This window comes from Vicugna pacos, chromosome 3, assembly GCF_048564905.1.
Source record: "Vicugna pacos chromosome 3, VicPac4, whole genome shotgun sequence".
Classification (NCBI taxonomy): domain Eukaryota; kingdom Metazoa; phylum Chordata; class Mammalia; order Artiodactyla; family Camelidae; genus Vicugna; species Vicugna pacos.
This window is the reverse complement of record NC_132989.1, coordinates 78168322-78194633: the sequence shown is the minus strand read 5'-3', so window position 1 is coordinate 78194633 and position 26312 is coordinate 78168322. Positions and strand designations below refer to the sequence as shown.

The 26312-nt window shown below is 32.9% G+C and overlaps 1 protein-coding gene across 3 annotated transcripts in view; it reads left to right on the top strand.

The window, feature by feature from the left end:
* RNF180 (ring finger protein 180) overlaps positions 1-26312 on the top strand; it is a 164360-nt gene that overhangs the window by 23694 nt on the left and 114354 nt on the right. For all 3 annotated transcript variants that reach the window (XM_072958605.1, XM_072958606.1, XM_072958604.1), the window contains exons 2-4: positions 1235-1369; positions 14023-14118; positions 15713-16672. In XM_072958605.1, coding sequence (XP_072814706.1) covers positions 1235-1369; positions 14023-14118; positions 15713-16672 — 1191 coding nt within the window. The remainder of the gene's footprint in view (positions 1-1234; positions 1370-14022; positions 14119-15712; positions 16673-26312) is intronic.

Below are 26312 nucleotides of genomic sequence, written 5' to 3'. Positions count from 1 at the left end.
TGTGTCCTTCCAGGCACAGTTCCTCAAGTCCTTTCTTTAAATTTGCCTAAGGTCCATCTGTGTTCCCTCTCTTAGGGGATTCAGCTATTACATTTTCATTAATTGTCTGAGTATTAACACAGCCTGTCCTTATCCTGATCACACTAGAGAATCACCTTGAGAACTTTTCAACAAAAAGTTTCCCTTCCTAACTCTTTCCCCATCTCAGAATAAGTCAAAATTTCTAGGAGTAGGGCCAACGCGTGACTATTTTTTAAAGCTTCAAAGTGAATCTAATGAGCCAGAGTGGAAAACTGTTGATCTATAGTATGTGTAGTGAGCACCTCTGTCACAGAAAATAAATTTTACACATCTTTGTGCCCCAAAAGTTTGACTCATTGTGTGGCATGTGGTCAGCTCTCAGTAAATGTCTGTTGAATAAATGAAAGATAAAAGAGCTAACAAATGAGGAAATGTGTGAGCTAGGCTGGCCCTTATGGATAGCTTAATAAATTAACATTTCCTTTCTTTAAAATGGGTAGTTACTAGGCAGGTTATTAAATACACTGCACCATTTTGGAATCCTGATTAGTGTGAAACTATTTTCCCAAATTGGTCTAAATCACAGTATTGATGTAAATTCTCAGGTATAAAAATAGACTAAAAAATTGATAGGTTTACTATCTAAGTCTTTTTGTTTGACAGCAGAAACCCCAAGATGTAACATAGTTAACTCTTCCACTGAGTACAGTATACAAGAGAAATTATTGCATTTAGAATACAGGATTTTTGTCATCAGTTTGAAATAATTACTTCCAATTTTCACGGAATTAGCTATAACTCAGTAAATCCTATTATATTTAAGATTTAATGCTGTGGCTATTTGAAACATCGTATTTACAAGAATATAGTTCCTTGTTATGACTCTGAAGTAATTTATTTAATGAACTCTTCAGAGCAGTTGCCTTTTACCACTTTTAGTGAGAACAAATGGAAATAGACATAAAATGTTCTGCAAAAATAGAATAAGCTGCTAATCACTAATATAATGCATCATTATCATAATTAAATGGACGTTTCAATCCTGTATCTAGTTTATAGGTCCCTAGCCTAAGACCTGATAACTAGTAGGTACCTCAATAAATAATTCTCTTCCTTCTGGTCCACATGTAGATAATGCTGTTCAAAAGATTTAGAAAATCAAGTTTAATCTGATACAGTTTAACCTTCTAAAAATGCATTAATTTTCCCACAGATGAAGAGAAGTAAAGAATTGATAACTAAAAATCATAATCAAGAAGGAATAAGTATTCTTCGTTGTTGGAAATGTAGAAAATGTATAGGAAGTTCTGGTTGTTTCATGAAATATCTTGAGAATCAAGTGATTAAGGTGAGTACTGCTAACTCTGATCTTCAAACACAATTTCCTAGTATAGGAATGCTGAGAGCACACCTACCCATGCACACGTATCCCCGTGCACCTGACTTAGCTTTTTCCTTATTTTACCTGATCCACTGAAAACATTTCAAAGTGGTATTCAAAAGGCATCCTACCTTCCACAGTTGTAATTAATTTTACCTTTAGCTGCTAACATTAACATGACCTTAAAATTTTAAGTGCAGCATCATAGGCATAAGTTGAAAATAATAATCCGTCTTTTTATCCCCCCATGAATGAACACAATTCTGGAGCCTGTTAAAAATAGAAAACCTATTTATTTGTTTAGTATTCAATATGGGCATAGGAGAGAGAGTTAGTATAATTTGAAAATCAATAGGAAAATCTGAATAATATTTAAAAGCACTTAATTGATTGCTCTGGTAAAAATAAATGCTTAAAAAAAATGAAATCCCTACGCTTCTACAAGAGCAATATGCAAGAGGTCCAAACTAGATAGTAATTCATGGACTTTACAGGGAATTTTCAATTCAGGGGAGAGAGTGGATATAATTACCTGTCATTGTTTTCTTCCCCTTCTTTTATTTATTTTATTTTGTCTTTTGCCTCAGCCACATTGATCATGATTATCTCCTATCCAACTCTAACAGTTTGGCCAACTTGAACTGATAATAGTAGCTAACCTTGGTTGCATACTTACTATATGTCAGATACTTTTAAAAAACTGACAAAACATTTTAATTGCGGGGAAAAAACTTTTCATGCTGAATAGTTTATTGGGTACAATTTACATAGAATAAGAAAAAATTAAGTATACAGATGATAAAATTTTTCAGCTCTTCTACGAATCAGATCAAGATATACAAGATTTTCATCATCCCAGAAAGTTATCTTGCCCTTTTCCAGGCAATACTCCCACTCTCACAGTATAACCACTGTATTGATGTCTGTCACTGTAGACTAGTTTTGCCGGTTCTTGATCTTCATTCAGATGGAATCAATCACATAGCATATACTTTTTTGACCTGACTTATTTTGCTTAGTATAATGTTTTCATTTATGTTTTGTATTTATATGTAGTTTGCTCCTTTTTTCCTGAGTAGTATACCATTTGAATATACCACAATTTATCTGTTTTTTCTGCTGATGGGCATTTGAATTTCTAGTTTTGGGTTATGAATAAAACTACTATCAATATTCTTGTAAAAGACTTTATGTGTTTGTGTGTTATTCCTTTTTTTCTGTATACATAGGAATGAATTGGGGAGTTCATAGAGTAGGTGTATTTTTGCAGAGACTACTAATAGTTTTCCAAAGTGAATGTTCACTTGCAATAGCAATGATGAGAATTCCAGTTGCTCTGCATCTTTGGCAGCACTTGGTATTTTCGGACTTGATATTTTAGCCATTCTGGTAGATGTATAGTGGTATATCGTTATAGTTTTTTTTTAATTGAAGTATAGTCGATTTACAATGTTGTATTAATTTCTGGTGTACAGCATAGTGATTCGGTTATACATATATATTCCTTTTCATATTCTTTTTCATTATAAGCTGTTTTAAGATATTGAATATAGTTCACTGTACTATACAGTAGGACCTTATTGTTTATCTATTTTATGTATAGTAGTTATTATCTGCAAATCCCAGACTCCCAGTTTATCCCTCCACCCTCCCTTTCCCCCACTGGTAACCGTAAGTTTGTTTTCTATGTCTGTGAGTCTGTTTCTGTTTTGTAAATAAGTTCATTTATGTCATTTTGTTAGATATCACATGTAAGTGATATCATATTGTACTTTTCTTTCTCTTTCTGTTGTGCTTCACTTAGTATAACAATCTCCATGTCCATCCGTAATTGCTGCAAATGGCATTATTTTATTCTTTTTTATGGCTGAGTGGTATTCCATTATGTGTGTGCATGTGTTTGTGTACACACACACACACCACAACTTCTTTATCCATTTATCAGTAGATACTTATTTCCCTAGTGGTAATGCTGTGGAGGACCTTTTTTTATGCTTGTTGGTTAGTTACTGCTTTAAATGTTGTATATTATTCATTCCTTATAGTATAAGAAAAGAAAGATACATTATCGTCTCCATTTTATAGATAATGGAACTGAGGCACAGGAGGTTAAATTAATTGCCTCAGGGTACACTTTTACTGAGCAGTTTAGCTACAATTGAACCTGACAGTGAAGGTCCTGAGCCTGTGCTCTTAACCTCCACACTGCCTTTGCTCCTCCCCCAGTGTATCATGCAGTTTCACATCTTCTCAGTGATCAGGAGAGTTTCAAACACTGCTCTGGCGTGTAATAGGATGGGTTGTGGAAGAGACTGACACGGAATTGAAGAAACATCCTGGTCCTCTAGGAGCTTTAAATTCTAGTTGAAAATAGGCCAAGCTGTGTAGCCTGATTTGATAAGTACTATAGCAGAGGAATGCAAACAAACTGTTGCCTGGGCTAGTCATGGCTGAAGGTTTCCCAGAAGAGATTATAAGAAATATTGTTTATAGAGTTTTAAGTATAATTTTTAAACCATAAAATTTATCCATTGTAAGAATACAATACAATAATATAGTTTTAAAACCTTTCCATTATCCCAGAAAATTTCCTTACGCCAATTTGTCCTGCTCCTAAGCCTAGCCTCAGGCAACCACTGATCTGCTTTCTGTCACTGTAACTTTATATATAAAATACAATGTGTATGTATACACATAGTACAAAATATATAAACTAATGAAACTAACTTGTAGAATAAAAATATATTTATTAAAATAATATATCAAATATATTTATATAAATATACATATTAAATATTTATATGTATATAAACTAATACATATTAAAATATATCTTATGTACATATAAAGTAAAACATACATATATAAAATCTATTGACATCTAGTTGAGGAATAATTCAATATCATTGTAAGTCTAGGGGGAAGGAGGAGTGTGTGATTAGAGATCCTGAGGGTCTTCTAAAATAGTAACAGTGTACTTATTAAACTCGGTAGTGGGTATATTGGCATTTGCTTCTCTTTAAGTATTTCTTTAAACTATACAATCATATTTTACAAATACATACATTTTATATAAATACTGAAGTTGAATGTAAAAGGATTTCTTTAAGCCATACAAACATATTTTATAAATACATACACTTGGTATAAATACTGAAGACAAATGTAAAAGGATCTGTTGTAATTAAAGGAAACAATAAAACTGGAATCTAAAAGTAATTTATCAGATGCTTTACTGAAAGAATGCTAAATTTATCACCTATCAGATTATGCTAATTTAATACCTCTTTAATAATATAATTAAAATGTGTATGTGTATAAAGTAAGTGTTTTGATTGTTTCTGGAAGTATTTTATTTGTCTACTTTCTGTAAATGAAATCACAGTGTAGATAGGTATTCTGGGAATTGCTGCCTTATAGTGTAGCTCCAGTTTTTCACTTTTGTATAGTATTCTAGTGTATTAATATATTACATAGATAATTTATTCTACCATTGAGTTATATGCAGTTGTTTCGCTCATACAAAGCATAAGTTTTCTTGTCCATTTCTCGGCAAACATGGGCAAGAATTATTACTAGAAGTGGAGTTACATGTCATAGAATATGTGCCTCTTCAACTTCACTGGGCAATGCTGAGTTGTTTTCAAATGACAGGTTCCCATGAGCAGTGGTTAAACATTTCTGTGAATTCCACATATTCACCAGTAATTTACATCTTCTCATTGTTTGGGGCTGTTTGTGTTTTCCGTGAAATGTCTTTTTTTTTTTTTTCTTGCTTGTTTTTTATTACATAGTTTTGTTTTGATTTTTGAAAGCTCTTTACGTATTCTACATACCAATAATCTATTGACTATTGTATTTCTGATAACTTTTGCCAGTTTATATAACTTGTATTTCAGTCTTTGTGGTATCTTTTGATCAAGAGAGTTTATAATATAGCATAGATGAATTTATTAATCATCTCCTTTATGTTTTATACCTTTTGTTTAAAAAATTCTTCAGTACCCTGAGGGGAGGATTTTTTTCCTTTCCTTCTGTTGAATACCAAAGTTGAGACAGGCAACTTTTCTTATTTGTCCCTCTGAGCAACAAGTTTGTTTCTCATTTACCCTTAGACTGATATTACACCCCAGCTCTATGTCAGGGATTCCCCTTAGAGTCTTCCTACCCTGAGCAAACTCTGGACTTTGCCTCCTGTCTTCCACATTCTATGCAGGTATAAAGTGGCCCTCAGAGAACATGGAGGGTCAGGAACCTGCGGAAATGGTGTACACAGCTGTTGGCTCCAGAGCCATATTTATTCAGCCCTGCCCACTGCCAGGAAGTGGGAGTCTCACTCTCTGCCTCAACCCCCACAAAACTAAGAAGTAGACACTGGAATCACTGACTTTTGCTACAGAATAACCAAGTACCTTCAAAACCAAGCTTGCTAGAGGAAACACGCAGATACACTCATCACTTCTTTCATAATATTGAACAATGTATCAGCTTGGTGGAAGCTAGGTTATGTGCAGAACATGAGCTGTAAAGGAATCTGGGACATCTGAGCTTCAGTTTGCCAGCCACTGGCATGTAGAAAGGTGTATGACTGGGAATTTAGAATGGAATTTTGAGACAGTCTACAATGTCCACAGGGTCAAAAGGTGACTCCTGCTCTACTTTTCAGACCTGAGAAACATGAGATGTGGGCAAGTACCAAAACCAAAAGCAAATAATAACAACAATAGAGACCCTAAAAACATAAATAACAGGATTGGTCTCCACTTGTGAAGTCTGGTGTGGTGGAGGTTGTGGGCAGTGATAGTGTCCTCAGCTTTAGTTTTTAAGTCAATTTTGGTACGATTTTGGACAAGTCAAGTTTATATGACTTACAAGACATTAAATAGACATTTCTCGGAGGCTGCTGGTTCTATGGATATGGGATTCAGAATAGAGATATGAACTAAGAGTATGGATTTGGTAGTCATCAGCATGTAAGTGGTGAGTGAAGCTGTGAAAGTAGATGAGGTCACCATGCAGAGTGTGGATGGACTGAGAAAGAATACAGCCCAGGAACATTTAAGGGATGGACTGAAAAAAAAAATCACAAAGTAGGAAAAAAAGAGTAGTGTGAAAGGATTGAAAATCAGGATATAGTGTTATGGAAGTCAAGGGACAAACATCTTCCAGAAGGAGGGATTGGTTAGTGATAGTGAATGTTGTAGGGAGATGTAGAAAGCCAGATACTGCCATTAATGTGCAGGTTGTGTGCTGCACAATTCTAGAGGGTGCTAGCCTGTGAAAGGGGTCCCGATATTTGTACAGAAATGTCATACAGGCTGTATGGCCATATGGAGAGACTCTGAGAATTAAAAGTGTGTGTTGGTTTTCACAAACAGGAGATCATTGGTAGTGTTCATTGTAGCTGTGAGAGTTGTAGGGGCAGATACCAGATCCCATTGAGTTGAGGAGAATGAGAACTGAGGAATGGTCCAACCCTTACTACAAAGCATCATAATTATTGGGTTATGATTCTTTTAATCATGAGGCTGTGAAGCGTTTCCTCTTTATAACACTATTTGCCAATACAGTGGTGGCCATAAGTGTGATTAATGAATGCTGAATTGGTGATTTATTGGATTATAGACCTCCTCATTCACCTTTTTTGGTTAGATATTTTGCTCATTTTATCTCTGGCTTTAGTATCCTGATGGTATCCTTTCAATGGCTATAATACTGAAATAATACTGAAATAAATCACATTTTATTGCTTAATACATTTTAAGTATTTTGGTTTTCTTAGTACATATTTAATACATACTTAGTCTTACCACATGTGTATCTGTGTATACCCCAGATTCATGTGTTAAAGTCCTAACCCCCAAAGTTACCCCAAACCCCCAAAGTATTTGGAGATAGGCCTGTAGGGGGTTATTAAGGTTAATTTAAGGTCATAAGGATGAGGCTCAATCCAGTAAGACTGTGGCTTATAAGAAGATACAGAGATCTCATTCTCCTTCCACCATGTGAGGACACAGGAAAAAGGCAGCTATCTGCAAACTAAGAAGAGAGTTCTCATCAGCACCTGAACATGCTGGCACTTTGATCTTAGGCTTCTAGCCTCCAGGGTTGTGAGGAATAAATGTCTGTGTTCTAAGCCACCCAGCCTGTAGTATTTTGTTATGGCAGCTCAAACCAGCTAAGACATGGCAGGTCCTGTAATAGGCACTGGAGATTCAATGAAGAGCAGAAGAGAAATGTTCTGTCCTCGTGAAGCTTTCAGGATAGCGCTCAAACGTAAATATTAAACTGCTAGCTGTGTAAGCGGGAAAAAGGAAACATGCAGGAAGCCATAAAGGTAGAATGTAGACAGAGGACTGTTGTTCTAAGGAGAAAGCTTTTCTGAGGAGGTCACTTGTGCAGAGATACGGTGGATGAGTAGTGAGGGCAGTATAGGAGGGAGGAGTTCCAAGCTTTGGAACTAGCATATTCAAAGGCCCTGTGTGGAGAGGATGTGATATATTTGTGGAACTAGAAGATTTCTATGATTGGGGTGCAGAGATCAAGAGGGAGTGTGGCAAGATTTGAGGCTAGAAAGATGGTTGTTGGTTAGATCACTTACGGTCTTGTAAGATAAATTAAGGACTTTCGTCTTTATCCTGAGAGCTAGGAAGTCAGTGAAAAGGAGCAACATGACTATTGAATTTTTTAAGAAATCATTCTGGCGATTGTGAAAGAGTGAAATTAGAAAGGTAGCAAGAATGGATGCAGGGGACAGCCTGCTCTTAAGTGAGGCTTTCAATTCCTTTATCATTCTGACCTTTTGAGTAAAAGAAGTTTTCACCCTTGAAGTACCTTCTCAAACTACAAATAGAAGAAACAGACAGTCCAATAGAATTTTGATCTTTTCCCTGTTGTGTCCATAGTTAAATAATACAGTTAGCTCATTTTTAGTGAGTTAGCTAAGGGAATGTAATTACTAACATTGGAAATATGTTAGTGTTAAACATCTTTTAAAATATTATAAATAATATTGTATTTATGTCAACTTTTTACATTTAACCTTAACAATCATTAAATAATAAAAACTTAGTTATTAAATAATAAAAAGATAATACATATAATTTTAAAATTAAAGTTCTCTGAAAACATTCCCTACTCATAAAGAAAAAACAAAATAACAATGCATTAGCTCCCCCTGCTGCTTGAACAAATGATTTCATTTATAAAATATTTTGTCAACATTTTTCTGACAGCATTAAGTAAAATTGGCTTACTTTCTCTTCCTTCCCGTCCTCCTTCGCTCACATGATAAATTTGAGACATGAAAAATCTGTCTAGTAAGGTTTGAAAAATCCTAATTAATACAGTTTTTCTAATTTTCAGTGTATTTTTACCTCAAGGAGATAACCTGACATGCCTCTACTTTACAGGCTTTAAATTCCTCAAATGGGGTTTCTTCCAGTTTAATCATTCATCTTAAAATACATACATTAAAACTTGTTTTATCACATGTATTTTAAAGTTTTTAAAATTAATTGACAGTAGACTTTATAAACTTAATAGTTTGATGTTTTATTTTACTTTCAAGTTATATTGGAAGTAAGTATCATGAATATATATATATATATGACAGTGTGTATAATTACAGTTCAAGTAGGTGGCAGTCTCATTTATAATTGAAGCTTCTGTTTATCCTGGTGGTCTCCATTTGCCGTATCTAATTTTCAGAAAAGGAAATACTGTATACTCTTAACCCAGCCTTTTATGCTGCTCCCACTGGTATCAATTTCTGTAACTGATTTTCGTCTTTTTTGTTGGTATGTGAGTATGTTTTAACTTTTAAATATACATAGAAAATATGCTTGCCTTATGTTAATAGTACTCAAGGAGATTGGTTTGGAGGTCACAGATCAGAATCGGCTGTGGAATTTTTTCTAAACTGACTTTTCTTCTGTATAAGTTAGTGTATTTTTTTGGTTAATTTAAAAGTAAGTTATGCTTCCAGTTTTTGATTTGTTTTGCTTTTTGTTGTAAGCCTCAGGAAGAATAGCAGTATCATGCCTTAAAACTTACTCCAGGTAAAGATGTAAGAAAGACGATTGTCCTGTAAAAGACAACTGTTTATTTGGTCTAGGAAGTAACAATGGAAGCTTAGTGACTCAGTTTTGAAGGCATGTTGCCTGAATGGAAGTCCTTGCAGTGCTGCTTGCTTTGTGACCTTGCAAGTTATGTAAAAGTTACTTAATTTCTCTTATCTCAATTTTCTTATCTGTAAAATAATCAAACCCTTAAAACAGTGCTTGGGCATAGTGAGCGCAATACGAATGCTTGTTACCTGGTAGAAATAAGAGTAAGTACATTGTATAACTTCCTTTACCTACCTAGAACTATGACTCTGTTCTCAGGAATGTTCATAAAACATCTCTAGAATTTATAATAGACAGTGGTTTCTTAGTATCATGATCAATCTTACGTGATTAAATGTTATGATCACTTTATATGATTAAATGAAATAATAGAATATGCACAATGAAATAGTAAAGTGGGATAGTAAATGTAAGATAAAACACCGTCCTTGGCATATAAAGAAGTTTCTTTATTCCCTTTATATGGTCAACACTGTGTTTATATGACCAATAAATATTGATAGGTTGATTGTCACTAACTCACTTTAATATAATATTCTATTCTTTGTTGCAGTGAAGAAATATTTATTTAGCTCTTAGTTGAACAGAACCTTGAAAACTCAGAAAAAAAATTGGATCTAATAATGAAGTAGAGATGACTGTATGTCAGTCCCAGTTTACATTCTCTTTGAGAGCCTTTAAAAAAATTCATTAGTTACTACAAATCTGCCTAACTATCAGCTCCTAGTTGAAGGGGCTAATGTATATGAGTATGGATGTTTGTAAGATTAATTCTCTCCTTCAAAAATTAAATTAGGTAAAGTATTTAGGTAAAGGTACACTGCTTATTTTTACTGAGTCACTTCTGTCACTTTCCCAAGGTTCCTTCAAAAATAGTTTTATATGGTCCATTTAAATTTATTATAATGGAGACCATTTGTTAAGAATTCAGATTTTTAAATGAATTTCCTCTAAGAATACAGAAAGTAAAAATGAGCACACTGTTATCAAAGCACATTTTTGGCAGTCTTCAGTCATTTGAAGATACTGCTTAAAAATCACGGGCTAGAAAAGGTAAATGATAAATTTTTCTATATAGTGTTTTGTAGTTTTTAGTAAACAGGTCTTGTATATACTGTGTCAAATTTATACCTAAGTAGTTAATGGTTTTTTTTAGCGCTACTGTAAGTGGTATTTTGAAAGTGTTTATTTCTCATTGTTTGTTGTTAATGTACAGAAAGGTGGTACACAGAAATTTGTATGTTGACATTGTATACTGAAATTGTGCTGATTTATTAATTTAACAGCTTTTATGATGAATTCCTTAGTATTTTCTTTATATTATGTTGTCTGTAAATAAAAAAGTTATTTTGTTATTTTTTTAAAATTAGGCTGAAATATACATAACAAAATCTACCACTACTGATATTTAATATATTTATAGTGTGGTGCAGTCATCATCACTGTCTAGTTCCAGAACATATTCATCATTCATTTCCCAAGAGGAAAGCCCATACTCATCAAGCAGTCACTCCCCATTTATACCTCTTCCAAACCCCTGGCAGCTGCTAATACGGTTTTTGTTTGTGGATTTACTGACTCTGGGTATTTCATACAAATGGAATCATACAATGTGTAGCCTTTTAGTCTGGCTTCTTTCACCTAGCATGTTTTCAAGGTTTATCCATGTTATAATACGTATCAGTATTTTATCCTTTTTTATGAATGAACAATATATCATTGCAGGGATATAGCATATTTGTATATTCATAAGTTGTGGACATTTGGGTTGTTTCCACCTTTTGACTATTGTCAGTAGTGCTGCTATGAACATTTGTATACAAGTTTTGGTTTGAACACCCATTTCTTACTATTTTGGATATGTACCCAGGAATGGAATTTTAGGCCACTTGGTAATTCAACATTCAACTTATTGAGGAAACACAGTTATTTTCCACAGTGGCTGCATCATAAATGTACAGTGGTTCCAATTTCTGTATATCTTCACTGATACTTATTTTCTGTTTATTATTTTTATTTTTTATTATAGCCATCCTAGTGGGTGTGAAAATGTATCTCATTGATGTTTTGTTTATTTTTCATCTGTACATCTTTTATTTCTTTTTCTTGTCATACTGTACTGACCTTGACCATCAATGCAATGTGGAGTGGAAAGGGTGAGAAAGAAGACATTCTGTTCTCAATCTTAGGGCAAAAGAATTGTCTTTCACCATTGAGTGTGAGTTTAGCTATAAGTTTTTCATAGGTAGCCTTTATCAGATTGAAAAAGTTGTCTTCCATTTTTAGTTTCTAAGTTTTTATCATGAATGAATGTTGACTTTTATCTAATGATTTTTCCATGTATATCAAAACATTTTTATATCTGTTCTCTATTATATTAATATGTTGAATTATATTGAATGATTTTTGAATGCTCTACTGATCTTTTATTCCTGAGATACACACTACTGTGTATTCCTTAATTGTTTCAAGAATGTTTTCTAGTTTATAATGGACAGATCTTGTACATATTGTATTAAATTTATTCCTAAATTTTTCATGTTTTTTTGCTGCTGTTATAATTGATATTTTACAAGTAGCCCATTACAATTTATTGTGGCTAGTCTAAAGAAATAGAGTTGAATCTGTGTATTGACTTTATATCCTGCAAACGTCACTTTTTAGTTGTTTTTCTTGGATTCCTTTGTATTTTCTACCTATATATGGTAATATATTGTTAAATTTTACTTATTAATACTTTATCAAGGATTTTTGATTCTTTGTTTAAGAGAGGTGTGTGGATGTCTTTTTTCCTTTTCTTTTTTATTTGACATATAGTTGACTTACAATATTACATTAATTTCTGATATCCAACATAGTAATTTGGTATTTTTGTAGAGTATACTTTATGTAAAGTTATTATAAAGTATTTGCTGTTTTCCATGTTCTGTATATTATATCCTTGTAACTTATGTATCATATACCTGGTTGTTTGTACCTCTTAATCCTTTTCACCGATTTTATCCCTCTCCCGTCTGGGAGCCATCAATCTTTTCTATCTGTGAGTCTGTTACTGTTTTATTGTTTGTTTTATTTTTTAGATTCCACATGTAAGTGAAAACACAGTATTTGTCTTCCTCTGTCTAACTTATTTCACTAAACATGATGCCATCCAGGTCCATCCATGCTGTCAAAAATTACAAGATTTCATTCTTTTTTGTGACTGAGTGACATTCTATTGTGTATGTATGTATGTATGTGTGTGTGTATGTATACACACATGTATGTCACATCTTTATCTGTTGATGGGCAACACATTGTTTCCATATTTTGACTATTGTAAGTGATGCTACCATAAACATTAGGATGCATATACCTTTTAAAGTAGTATTTTTGTTTTCTTCAGATAAATGCCCAGGAGAGGAATTGCTGGATCATACGGTAGCACTAGTTTTTATTTTTTTGAGAAACTGGCATACTACTTTTAATAGTGGCTGTATCAGTTTACATTCCCACTAACAGTGTGTGAGGGATTCCTTTTCGCCTCAATATTGTCAACATTTATTATTTCTTGTCTTTGTGAAAATAATCATTCTGACAGGTGTGAGGTGATATCTCATGGTTTTTATGTGCATTTCCCTGATGACTAGAGATGTTGAGCATTTTTTCATGTGTGTGGTCCATCTGTATGTCTTTTTGGAAAATGCCTATTCAGGTCCTCTGCTCATTTTTAATTGGGTTGTTTGGGTTTTTTGATATTTAGTTGTATGAGTTCTTCATCTATTTTAGATATAAACCCCTTATCAGATAGATCACTTTCATTCATTAGGTTTCCTTTCCATTTTTCTGATGGCTTCCTTCACTGTGCAAAAACTTTAAGTTTGGTTAGGTCCCATTTGTTTATTTTTGCTTTTATTTCTGTTGTGTTGGGAGACTGACCTAGGGAAACATTGCTACACTTTATGTCAGAGAATGTTTTGCCTGTGTTCTCTTCTAGGAGTTTTATGGTGTCCTGTCTTACATTTAAGTCTTTAAGCCATTTTGAGTTTATTTTTCTGTGTGGTGTGAGGGAGTGTTCTAATTTCATTGATTTACATGTGGCTGTCCAGTTTTCCCAACACCACTTGCCAAAGAGACTATCTTTTCTCCTTTGTATATTCTTGCCTCCTTTGCCAAAGATTAGTTGACTGTAGGTGTGTGGGTTTATTTTGAGGCTCTGTATTCTGTTCCATTGGTCTATATGGCTGTGTTAATTCCACACTGTTTTGATTACTATAGCTTTGCAGTATTGTCTGAAGTCTGGGAGGGTTATGCCTTCAGCTTTGTTCTTTTTCTTCAGTATTGCTTTTGCAATTCTGAGTCTCTTATGATTCCATGTAAATTTTAAGACTGTTTGTTCTAGTTCTGTGAAAAATTTCCTGAATAATTTGATAGGGATTGTGTTAAATCTGTAGATTGATTTGGGTAGTATGGCCATTTTAACAGTATTAATTCTTCTGTTTCATGTAACAGGATAGACATGATTCAGCTGATGATCAAAATATTTGTCATGTGTGGCACATAAATGTAGAAGCTCTTCCAGAATGGATAAACTGCCTAATACAAAAAGTAAGTTCCTTAGTTGCTGAGTAAAATTAGAAATATACTATCTTTGAAATATTTTTGTTTTCATTTTAGAGCTGTTTTTCTTGGACAAATTGTTTCAAGAGACATGAAAGGGTGTGTAACTCTTGATTATGCTTACTGGCTTCTTCATTGTTACTAAAATACTCTTGAGTATTTTCATAACTCAGACTTTGCACTTGATATTCCCCCTTCCATGAATTCTATTCCCACAGCTACTCACCTGTTTCCTCATTTCCCTCGTTTCTTAATGAGGCATAGCCTTGCCAGGCTATCAAGTGCCTCTCCCTACTATTACCACTCCTAACACTTCTTTCTCCCTTCTCTACTTTATATACCTGTCTGTGTTTTACACATATGCTGTAAGTGATTTATAGGACTTATAAATATACTTAAGTATATGTGACATATATTAATTGTTGTACACATCCATACACACATCCACATATACACCTATACACACACTAATGGCTTACTGATCTTGTTAATTACCTAAGTCCTCTACTAGAATATAAACTCCAGGAAGTCAGAGGTTTTTTATATTTTGTTCATTATGTACTGTATCCCCAGCACCTGGAACAGTACCTACTGAGTGAATGGAATATCCTGTGTGTATCATTCATATTTGCACACACATGTGAAATAAACTGGACAATTAAAGACTCTCATTGGCACAATCAGAATGAAATTATAACACTTTAAAGATCCTTAATGAAATATTATAAGAGCAAGAACTCACCTGTTCACTATGGCATCATTATTTCTCACAGTTCAAAACACCAAAGTATTAGAAAAGTATAACTACTGTGATTTTGGGAAAAATATAGTTGCATTTCCCCACTGACTAGCTTACTTCTTTTGTTAAAAAATAACATTAGCTAGATATCCCTTGTACCCGTTCTCACATTATAATGATTTCCTGGGAAAATGCCAGTGTGCTGCTTATAAGTGTCCTGAACTTTACAGAATGTATTAGGACACTGCAGATGTTCCACTATCTCTGTTGAAAATATGATTTTAAGCTAGTTCACTATTAATTTGTAATCTGAGTCTAGAAAATGAACTAGCTGATGTATGCAACCAGTATCTTTTGGTTGTATGTAAAAAGGCAGGAAGAGCTTTATTCTGTTGGTTGGGTAAAGTTCCTTCCCACAGTGCTTGGTATGCAAGAAGTGTATCAAAACAGACACTTTTCTGTGAGATTTTACTTGCAAATTAAGCTCTGTACACTGATTTGCTTCCTGGTTCCATAGTGTATTTTTCTTTTCATTAGTTCACACTGTATCCATATTCAGCCAATTGTCTAAGAGACTCTTTCAGAATTCTCAGGAGTATTGTTTAGATGGGCATGATGTGCAATACGTTACCATCCTAGACCTTCGGGGATTCTTATCTCTATTTATTGGTGGGATTGTTTCCATTTACTGCTCTGTCTACTAATCAGAAAACAGAAAGCTGGCCTTTTCTGTGGCATAGAAAACTTTCATGTGCTCGGCTTTAAAAAAAAAAAAAAAGCTCACACTCTCTTTGGTTACTTTACAATGAAAGCATTGTTTTTATTTTCCTTTATTACCTGTAGGCCCAGTGGACAGTTGGAAAACTGAATTGCCCTTTCTGTGGGGCCCGTTTAGGGGGCTTTAATTTTGTCAGCACTCCAAAATGTTCCTGTGGCCAGCTTGCAGCTGTACATCTCTCCAAGAGCCGGACCGATTATCAGCCCACGCGGGCAGGCCGACTAATGAGACCATCGCTGAAATACTTGTCACATCCTAGAGTTCAGTCAGGTTGTGACAAGGAAACTCTGCTGACAGGTGGCGCCTCCAAAAACAGAAATCACAGGCTTTTAAACATGGCCCAAAGTAATAATGGTCCTGGAAGATTAACAGAAGCACTCTGCCTAGAGGCACCATCAACGTATTTTGAGATGAAGAATGAAAAACTGCTGTTCAAAGCGTCAGATCCAAAATACCAGCTTTTTGTTCCACAGCTTGTGACTGGCAGATGCACTACGAGAGCTTTTCATAGAAAATCACATAGTTTGGATCTGAACATCAGTGAGAAACTGACTTTATTACCCTCCTTATATGGAATACGTAGTAAGACTACTGCCTATTCCAGGCTAAATGAAACACAGCCTACTGACCTTTCAGGCTTGCCTTTAGAATCTAGCAAAAATAACTGTTCCTTTCAAATTTCATCCAGTTTTGATCCTAATATTCTGCTGCAAAGATTTTCAGTGGCTCCCCGTGAGACCCAGACACAAAGAGGAGGAGAATTTCATTGTGGTCTAGAAGCTTCTGCAGTGTACTCTGACCATGCTAGTTCTAACAGCCTGACTTTCCTGATGGACCTGCCCTCAGCTGGCAGGAGCATGCTGGAGGCCCCAGAGCAGGAGGAGCACCTCTCTCCTCTGGACTTCCTGCACTCGGGCAGTTTTTCTTTGGGTGCCATTAATCAGAGGCTCAGTAAGAAAGAAAGGAGCAAGCTGAAGAATCTGAGGCGGAAACAACGAAGGCATGAGAGATGGCTGCAGAAGCAGGTAATTTTTTTAAGAGTTTACTAATAATTCAGTATTATAAATGTTGGGCTTTGGGGAGAGCAGCAAACTTTGAATACCTGTATCATGAAATCATAGTTTGAATGATTTTGAAATGACACTGCTCCCGAGGTGAACCTAATAATCATGTAGCTCTATTATAATTGACATTTATCACCATGTCTCTGTGCTTCCACGTGTTTAGAAACTGCCCTTTTGTGAAGTTTTTCCCAATTTTGCTAATATTTTATAGGAACATTAATCGTATGATATTGAGACTTGATTGTCATACACATTTCAAATTTATTCATGTTAGGATTGTTTTTCAGTGTTTTTTTTTTCAGGTTAAATCAAAACAAAATTTCTCTAAGTAAATACAATCTCGTGACAGATTCTTTCATTTCCATTACCTTAAGTTTAAATTGATACTTTCAAGGAGCCTTGTTTAATTATGTGCCCACCATGATGCAGATATGATTAACTGTGCTAAATTGTGAAAATTATCTAAAAGATAATTGACCCTTAACTGTAATTTTGTAGGAGAGGTTGCTTCTCTGTGGTTTAAACTCCTGTACCCATAATGATATGTTAAGAGTGGGTGAGTGAAGGAAGTGAGAGTAAATGTTAGGCACTGAGGAAACCCATAAAGCCAGTGAAGGTGCTCATGACAGTTTGGAAGTTTGATGACGGGCATATTTGTATGTAAACTTTTTTTTTCCAAATTGCCTTTATTATTTACTTGTTCATAATAGATAGCAGTCCTTATTAATTAGTATGTTCAATATTAACAATGTCCTCAGAGCTAAAATATAGAAAACCACAACTTGACATAATTCATTCTTAGTTAAGCAAACTCATTATTGTTTATGATCCTAATCATGGACTGGCTAAAATTAAAAAAAAAAAAACCTACGTTAAGGGCTTCAGTCAGGTTAGGTTTTTTTTTTTAATCTTTTGGTTAGTATTATTATAAGTAAATGTTTATTATATTTTTGACTGGTTGCTGACAGGAGCATTTCAGTTTGGTTTATTTGCAAGTGATGGTGTAATGTGACATCAAAGCATAAATGTAGGATGTAAAAAATAAATATATTTTATCACCATTGTAATACACCTTATAGTTTAATTTATTGAAGCTATAAAGTTCAAAATTTTTATTTAAAATTTGACTTAAATTAGATAAACTGGAGATGATCTCATATGTTAAGTGAATATTCAGAATACTTGAAAAACAATGTGGAAGGCTCTAAAATAATTCTCTAACAAATAGACATTTAAAAGAAGTTTGAAAATTATACTTGCTCTGTACTTTAAACATATGCAAATAACATCTTTACAATTTTCAAAATGTGTTTAGTTCTTAGGCTAGGTAATTCTGAAAACCTTAGCTCTATTTTTAATCATTTTCTAGCATAGAAACACTCTTTTTTACACAGTTTAGAGCAAAGTAAGACCAAAATTAGTTTTTTTAAATGAAGTTGCTTTTGTTTGGTCACACATAAGTGATTTAACCAATCTGCTTAACTAATTGACTAGAGTAAATGAATCTTAGTCACACCTGTGACAGGTCCGTACGAAATGACATGTTGGGATCCTAATAGATTTGGCTGGTTGCATGGGAGTTAGAGGCAAATGCTCAGTGTCTCCCTAGAGAAGAAAACCTAAAACTATGGAGCAGCACAGAAATAACATGATTTAGCGATATGAGTACACACCATGATTTGAGTCTGATGGAAGAAGAATTCTTAATATTCAGTCTTGCTAATTCAAGGAAAAGGATAAATCCTAGAAAGAGTTGATATTTAAGGTAAATTAATAGCTATTCAGCTCATTTCATGCTTAATAGAGATTAGCTGATTATATAAACATTTATCAAATATCTGTTTTGTATACCATGCCTTTGGGTAATGACTTCAAAATAGATCCTGCACCTTTTTTTAATGAGACAGATAAGCGTATAAATATAAAGTTACCCATTATTAATGATAATCTTTTTAATGTTTAAAATAATTGGTTGAGGTATCTAGATTTCTGACTTTCATTGGCATTTTTAATGATTTTGTGTGTGTGTGTAAACTAGATGTCTTTCTGTGTCAGATACCATGATAGAAAATGTTAATCATGCTACAAAAATTTTGAAACTTAGTGATATAAATGAGATTGCTGTTGAAGCAGAAAATGCAACCAGTTTTTCATGTTCTTGTTCAGCAAATGTGAATTGAGCACCTACTTTGGGGAAAGACAGTGCTGAGTAAACCTCATTTTTATTCAACATAGTCTTTTTGATTTTGGTTTTTAATTTTTTAATTACCATGCAATAAAATTGATTTATTCTTGGCATACAGTTCTATGATTTAAACGTGTGTAGAGAATGTGTAACAATCACCACAGTGGGGATTAGAACAGTTCTAACACTCCAAAAATCTCCCTTGTGCCTTTATAATTGTGCCATGATTATATCTTTATAATCACACCCTTGTCTAATCCCTAATCCCTAAAAACCACTGCCCTTTTCTCCATTACTTTAGTTTGTCTTTTTGATAATTTAATAAAATATTAATATAATATTATAAAATTAGAATCATATAGTATATAACTTTTTTAGACTGGCTTCTTTTACTCTGCATAATTACCTGTGAAATTCATCCAAGTTGTTGCACATATCTATAGTTTGTTCTTTTTTATTGCTCAATAGTATTCCATTGTATGAATGAACCAGTTTATCCATTTACCTCTTGAGGACAGTTAGGTTATTCCAGGTTATGGCAATTATGAATAGAGCTGTTATAAATATTCGTGTATAGGTTTTTGTGTGAACGTAACTTTCATTTCTCTAGGGTAAATACCCAGAAGTGGGATTGCTGGATCATATGGTTAAGTGTATATTTAACTGTATAAGTAACTGTCAAATTGTTTTTCTGAATGACTCTACCATTTTTCATTCCAAACAGCAATGTTTGAGAATTTCTTTTGCTGTGCATTCTCACAAACACCTGGTAGTCTCCATTTTAAAAATATTGTCATTAATAGATGTGTAGTGGTATCACATTGTGGTTTTAATTTACATTTCTCTAATGGTATTTTCCTAATGATGTTGAGCATTTTTCATGTGCTTATTTCGCCATTTGTATATGTTGTTTAGTGAAGTATCTTTTCAAATCTTAGTCATTTTCTTAATTGCGTTGTGCTCTTCATGTTGAATTGTGAAAGTTCTCTATATACTTTGGATATAAGTCATCCATTGAGTATGTGGTTTATGAAGGTTTGTCCTTTTCTTCTCTTCACAATATTTTTTCCCTGTAGAGGAAACATTTAATTTTGATGAAATCCAATTTCTTAGTTTTTTTTTTAATGGATTGTGCTTTTGGTGTCCTAAGAACTCTTTGCCTAACCCTAGGTTATGAAGATTTTTTCTTATGTTTTCTTCTAAATGCTGTATAGTTTTACGTTTTGTATTGAGAATTGTGATTCATTTTGAGTTTTTTTTTTTTTAAGTATGAGATTTAGTTCGAGGTCCCTTGTTTTGAATAGAGATGCTTGATTGTTCTAACACCATTTATTGAAAACACTGCCCTTTCTCCACTGAAGCTTTTGCAGCTTTGTCAAAAATCAACTGGCTGTATACGTGTGGGTCTATTTCTGGACTCTCTGTTCTTTCTTTTCAGTTTATTTTTGTGTGTATCTCCCTTTGCCAGTAGCCCTTTTTCTTCTTTATTATAGCTTTATAGGAAGTCATTAAAATAGGATATTGTGATTTCTCCAACTTTATTTTTCTTTTTCAAAATTGTTTTATTCTAGTTCCTTTGCCTTTCCATATAAAATCTAGAATCAACCTGTTTATCTTTACTAAAAATAAATCAACTTGGGGAGGACTGAAATATTTACTGTGTTGGTTTTTTCCAGTCCATGAACATGATATATCTCTCCTTTTATTTAGGTCCTTGATTTCCTTTAGCAATACTTTGCAATTTTCAACATTCATAACTTGTGAATGTTTTGTTAGATTTATACCTAAGTATTTACTTTTTGTGTTATTGTTAATTCAAAAATTATTTTGATTTACAATTGCATATTGCTAGTTTACAGAAACACAATTGACCTTTGTTTTGACTTTGTATCATGTGATGTTTATAACTACAGATCTTTGACATCTTTTGTCAGATTTATCCCTAGGATTCATATTTTTATACTATTGGTGAATGGTATTAATTTTTATTTAATTTTAATTTCCAATTAAATTATAATTTCTAATAATATATAGAAATACAATTGAGTTTTGTACGTTAATCTTATGTCTTACTACCTTTCTGATCTCACCTATCAAGTATAGCAGATTTTCGGAGATTCTACTGTATTTTCTCTTTAGATGATTATGTTGTCTGCAAATAAAGACAGCCTTACTTTTTCCTTTCCAATATGATTTTTTTCTTATTTGTGTTATTGAATGAGCTAGAACATCCAGTACAACGTTGAGTAGGAGTGTAAGAGCAGACAAATTGTCTTCTTCCTGATTTTAGGAGGAAAGCATTGAGTCTTTTACCAATAAGTATGATGTTAGATGTGGGCTTTTTGTAGATGTCTTTTGTCAGGTTGAGGAAGTTTTTTTCTATTCCTAGCTTGCTGAAAGTTTTACCTTGAATGGATGTAAATTTTGTCAAATACTTTATTGGTTAATATGATTATGTATTTTTAATGTGAATATTGAGTGATTATCAAATATTGAGCCAGTCTTTCATACCCGCAGTAAACACTTTGTTATGTTGTATTTTTCTTTCTATATATTAATGGATACTATTTACCAATATTTTTGAGAAGTTTTTTAATTTGTTTGTTTTCCTCTGTACTTGAAGGCTGTTATCCTAAAGTTGACCCTGTTTTTGTACCATCTGTTTTTAGTATCGCAGTAGTGCTGGCCTTTTAAAATTAGTTAAGAATTGGTCTTTCCTCTTCTGTTTTGTGGAAAATATTGAAATATTAATATTGTTTTTTCTTAAATATTTGATAATGAAACTATCTGGGACTGGAGGTGAATTTAACTATGAATTCAGTTTCTTTAAGAGGTGTAGGACAATTCAGGTTATCTGTTTAATGTTGGGTAATTTTGGTAGTTGTTTTCAATAAGTTTTCTAAATTGTGAAAATATGTAGCATGTTCACAGTATTCCTTTATTATCCTTTTAATATCTGTTGGGTCTGTAATTATATCCCATTTTCAGTCCTGATAGTAACAATTTCTTCTCTCTTTCTTTTGGTTTTGCTAGAGGTTTATTAATTTTATTGATCTTTTCAAAGAAATACCTTTTGGTTTCAATTATCTTTCTCTATTATTTTCTGTTTCCAAAGTCATTGTTTTCTGCTCTTTTATTATTTACTTCCTTCTGCTTGTTTTAACTTCATTTTCCTTTCTCTTAAAAAATATTTTTCATAGGAGAAACTTAAGTTATGGATTGGAAATCCTTTTTTTCTGTCATCTAATAAGCATTTACTTCTATACATTTCCCTTTAGTTACGGCATTAGCTACACCCTATGACTTTTACATTATATTTTTAATTCACTTCAAACTATTTTCTACTTTCCTTTTAGAATTCCTTTGGCCCACCGAGTTTGTCTAAGAGGCTAGTATAATCATGAAAAGGCTGAAATAACAGCATTTTAAGGAAATTTAAAAATTTTATCCTGGGAAAAATGTTTATTCCTCTGAATTGAGAAAGTAAAGCTGCCACGGTAGCTGTATGAAATTTTTAAACAATACTGTTCAAATATTTTATTCTACTGTGTTTGCATTTCTTAACCTTGGGCTTATTTAATATGAATAAAAGAAAATGTCTCTTTAAAGTCTACAGGAACCTATTATGAAAAGTTTGCCATATGTTTCTGTGGGATGTTATGCATGAAAGTATAAAATAATTGACCAAGTATTATGGTTTGTAATAAATCACTGAACCATCTACAATGATTACATTACATTGTTCTGAGTAAACTAAATGAGTTAAGACTACTTGTATTATTACAAGTGTGTGATTTAGGCGCTGGGGAGAATAGATCTTCTTTAAAGATCTACTTACTCAAGCTTACCTACAAAAATTACACATTTTCCACAAAGGCACTAACTTTCATGTTCATGGATTTGCACGTAGGGATCATTTTGAATTTTTCACAGATTTTGAAGGTGTCCACTTAATATTTTATCACTTGATTCATCATGTTCAAATAATACACAGATCATATTCTAAATATATATTTGGTTATCTTTTTACAAGAAAAATTTTTATGCTTCTGAATTATAATAGTAACCCACATATTGAACAGTTATTCCCTATTTGTTCCCTTTCTCAAGGAGAAAATTAGTGGTTTATTGAAATGAAAAGTTTCAGTAATGAAAATATCACAGTTTTAATTAGATGACACAGATTTTGCTGGTTGTATTACTCACAGAAACATAGTCATAAAATAGTCTTAGGAAAAAAGACTAGAATGAAAGAAGCACATGACCTTCAATCATATATCAAAATAGATCAGTGTTTTATTTCTCACTCTACTATGTGTCAAATTACTGTTTCAGTTTCAGTTTGCTGCTCTCTTCATTTTATTAATGCAGATATATTTTAGGTAGCTCAAAAGGTTGATACTTCTAATTTGCTTCTACCTTCTAGAACGTCAGCATTCAGTAGGATAAAAGGATATAAATATTCAGTCAACTTATATAAACATAACTAAGTATTGGAACTTTGTGTTCCTGTCATTTCAGGTGATTTCCAAATAGAATAAAATAGAAAAATGAATAAGTGTGAAGTAAAATTATACAAAATTGATAATGCCTTTACCTTAAGTAATTACACAGATCTAAATGTTCCTTTTTCTTGTCTGATGGCTATGGGTAGAACTTCCAATACTGTGTTAAATAGAAGTGGTGAAAGTGAGCATCCTTGTCTTGTTCCTGATTTTGGAAGAAAAGCTTTAAGATTTTTACCATTGAGTATAATTTTAACTGTGGGTTTGTAATAAATGACCTTTATTAGGTTGAGGTATGTTACTTCTGTAGCTGTTTTGATGAGAATTTTTATCATGAATGGATATTGAATTTTGTCAAATGCTTTTTCTGCATTTATTGAGGTGATCATGTGATTTTCATCCTTCATTTTGGTAATGTGATGTATCACATTAATTTATCTGTGGATATTGAACCACCCTTGCATTCCTGGAATAAATTCCGCTTGGTCATGGTGTATGATCCTTTTTGTGTATTGCTGAATTTGATTTATTAATGTTTTTTGAGGATTTTACATCTGTATTCATCAGAGGTACTGGCTTTTGATGAATTTTATTTTTAGTTATGTTTTTGTCTGGTTTTGGTATCAGGGTAATTGTGGCCTTGTAGAATGAATTTGAGAGTGTTCCCTCCTCTTCAAAATTTTTGTAATAGTTTGAGAAAGATAAGTATTAGCTCTTACTAATGTGTTTGTTAGAATTTTCCTGTGAAGCTATTCGGTTCTGGAATTTTGTTTTCTGGGAGTTTTGTTTTGTTTTGTTTTTTTGCTACAAATTCAAGTTTACTGCTAGTGATTTGTCTGTTCTTATTGTCTGTTTCTTCCTGATTCAGTCTTTGAGGGTTGTGTTTCTAGAATTTTGTCCATTTCTTCAAGTTGTCCAATTTGTTAGCATATTATTGTTTGTAGTATTCTCTTATGATTTTTTTCTGTTTCTGTGATATTGGATATTATTGATCCTCTTTCATTTTTTATTTTATTTGGGTACTCTTTTTTTTTTTCTTGATGAGACTGACTAACGGCTTATCAGTTTTGTTTATGTTTAAAAAATAGCTCTTGGTTTCATTGATTTTTTTCCATTTTTTGCCTTTGTTTCGTTTATTTTCTTATTGATCTTTATTATTTCCTTCTTTCTGCTGACTCTGTACTTTGCTTATACTTCTTTTTCTAATTATTTTAGATGATAGAGTAGGTTGTTTATATGAGAGTTTTCTTATTTCTTGAAGTAGGCCTGTATTGCTGTAAGCTTCCCTCTTACAACTTATTTTGCTGAATGCTATGGATTTTGTAAAGTTATGTTCTTTTTTTTTTTTTCAGTTGTCTTGAGATATTTTCTGATTTCCTCTTTGATTTCATTATTGACTCATTGATTTTTAATAGCATATTGCTTAGTCTCCATGAGTTTGTGGGGGTTTTTTATCATTTTTCCTTCATGCAGTTAATTTATGGTTTCATATTGTGTGATCAGAAAAAAAAATTGCTTGATATAATTTCTGTCCTCATGAATTTGTTGAGACTATTTTGTAGTCTAGCACATGATATATCCAGGAGAATGTTCCATGCGCACTTAAATTAAAAGAATGTGTATTCTGCTGTTTTTGGTTGGAAAGTCCTGTAGATACCTGTTAAGTCCAAATAGTCTAATATGTCTTTAGGACTGCTTTATCCTTACTGATTTTCTGCTTGAATGATATTTCCAGTTATGTAAGTGGAATGTTAAAGTCCCCTACTAATATTGTATTATTGTCACTTTCTCTATGTCTGTTAATATTTGTTTTATATATTTAGATGCTTCTGTATTAGGTGTATATATGTTAATGAGTTTTATATCCTCTTCTTGTTTTAATATCTTTATCATTATATAAAGCCTTTCTTTGTTTTTTGTTATAGAATTTGTTTTAAGTTCTAGTTTGTCTGACAAGAGTATTGCTACCTCTGCTTTCTTGTTTCCATTTGAATGAAATATCTTTCTCCATCCTCTTACTTTCAGTTTGTATGTATCTGTAGCTCTGAAGTCTCTTGTAGTCAAAATATAGGTGGCTCTTGTTATTTTTATCCAGTCATCCCCTTGATTGGAGCATTTAGTCTGTTGACATTTAAAGTGGTTTTTGTTAAGTATGTACTTACTGCCATTTTGTTACTTGTTTTTTGGTTGTTTTTGTAGTTCTGTGTTATTCTTTTAGTCTCTTCCTTTGTGGTTTAATTATTTTTTTAGTGGTATGCATATGTTCCTTTCTGTCTGGCTTTTGTGTTTTTATTGTAGGTTTTTGATTTGTGGTTACCAGAGGGTTCATATATGTTGAGTAATAATTGTATCTACTTGTTTTAAACTGGTTGTCATTTAAGGTAAAACACATTTTAAAATATCTACATTTATTTTACTCCCCTCCCCTACATTTTGTGTTTTTGATGTCATGTTTTACATCTTCATGTTTATCCCTTCACTGTTTATCATATTTATAGTCACTTTTACAATTTTTTGTTTTAACTTTTATACTAGTTTATTTAAGTGGTTGCCCTATAGTCTTTACTATACATTTGCCTTTACTTGTCAGATCTTTCTTTTTCTATAGCTTCTTCTTATTTTAGTCCTTTTCTACTTATGTAAGACCCTTTAGCATTTCTTTTAGGGTAGGTTTACTGTTGATGAGCTCTTAATTTTTGCTTGTCTGGAAAATCTTTTATCTCTTTCAATTCTAAATGATAATCTTGCTGGGTAGTGTATTCTAGGTTTCAGTTTTTTCCTTTTCAGCACTTTGAATACATCATGCTTCTCACTTCTGGTCTGTAAAATTTCTTCTGAAAAATCAGCTAGTAGCTTTATGTGGATTCAATTTATATGGCTTTGTTTTTCTGTTTTGTCTTTACAATTCTCT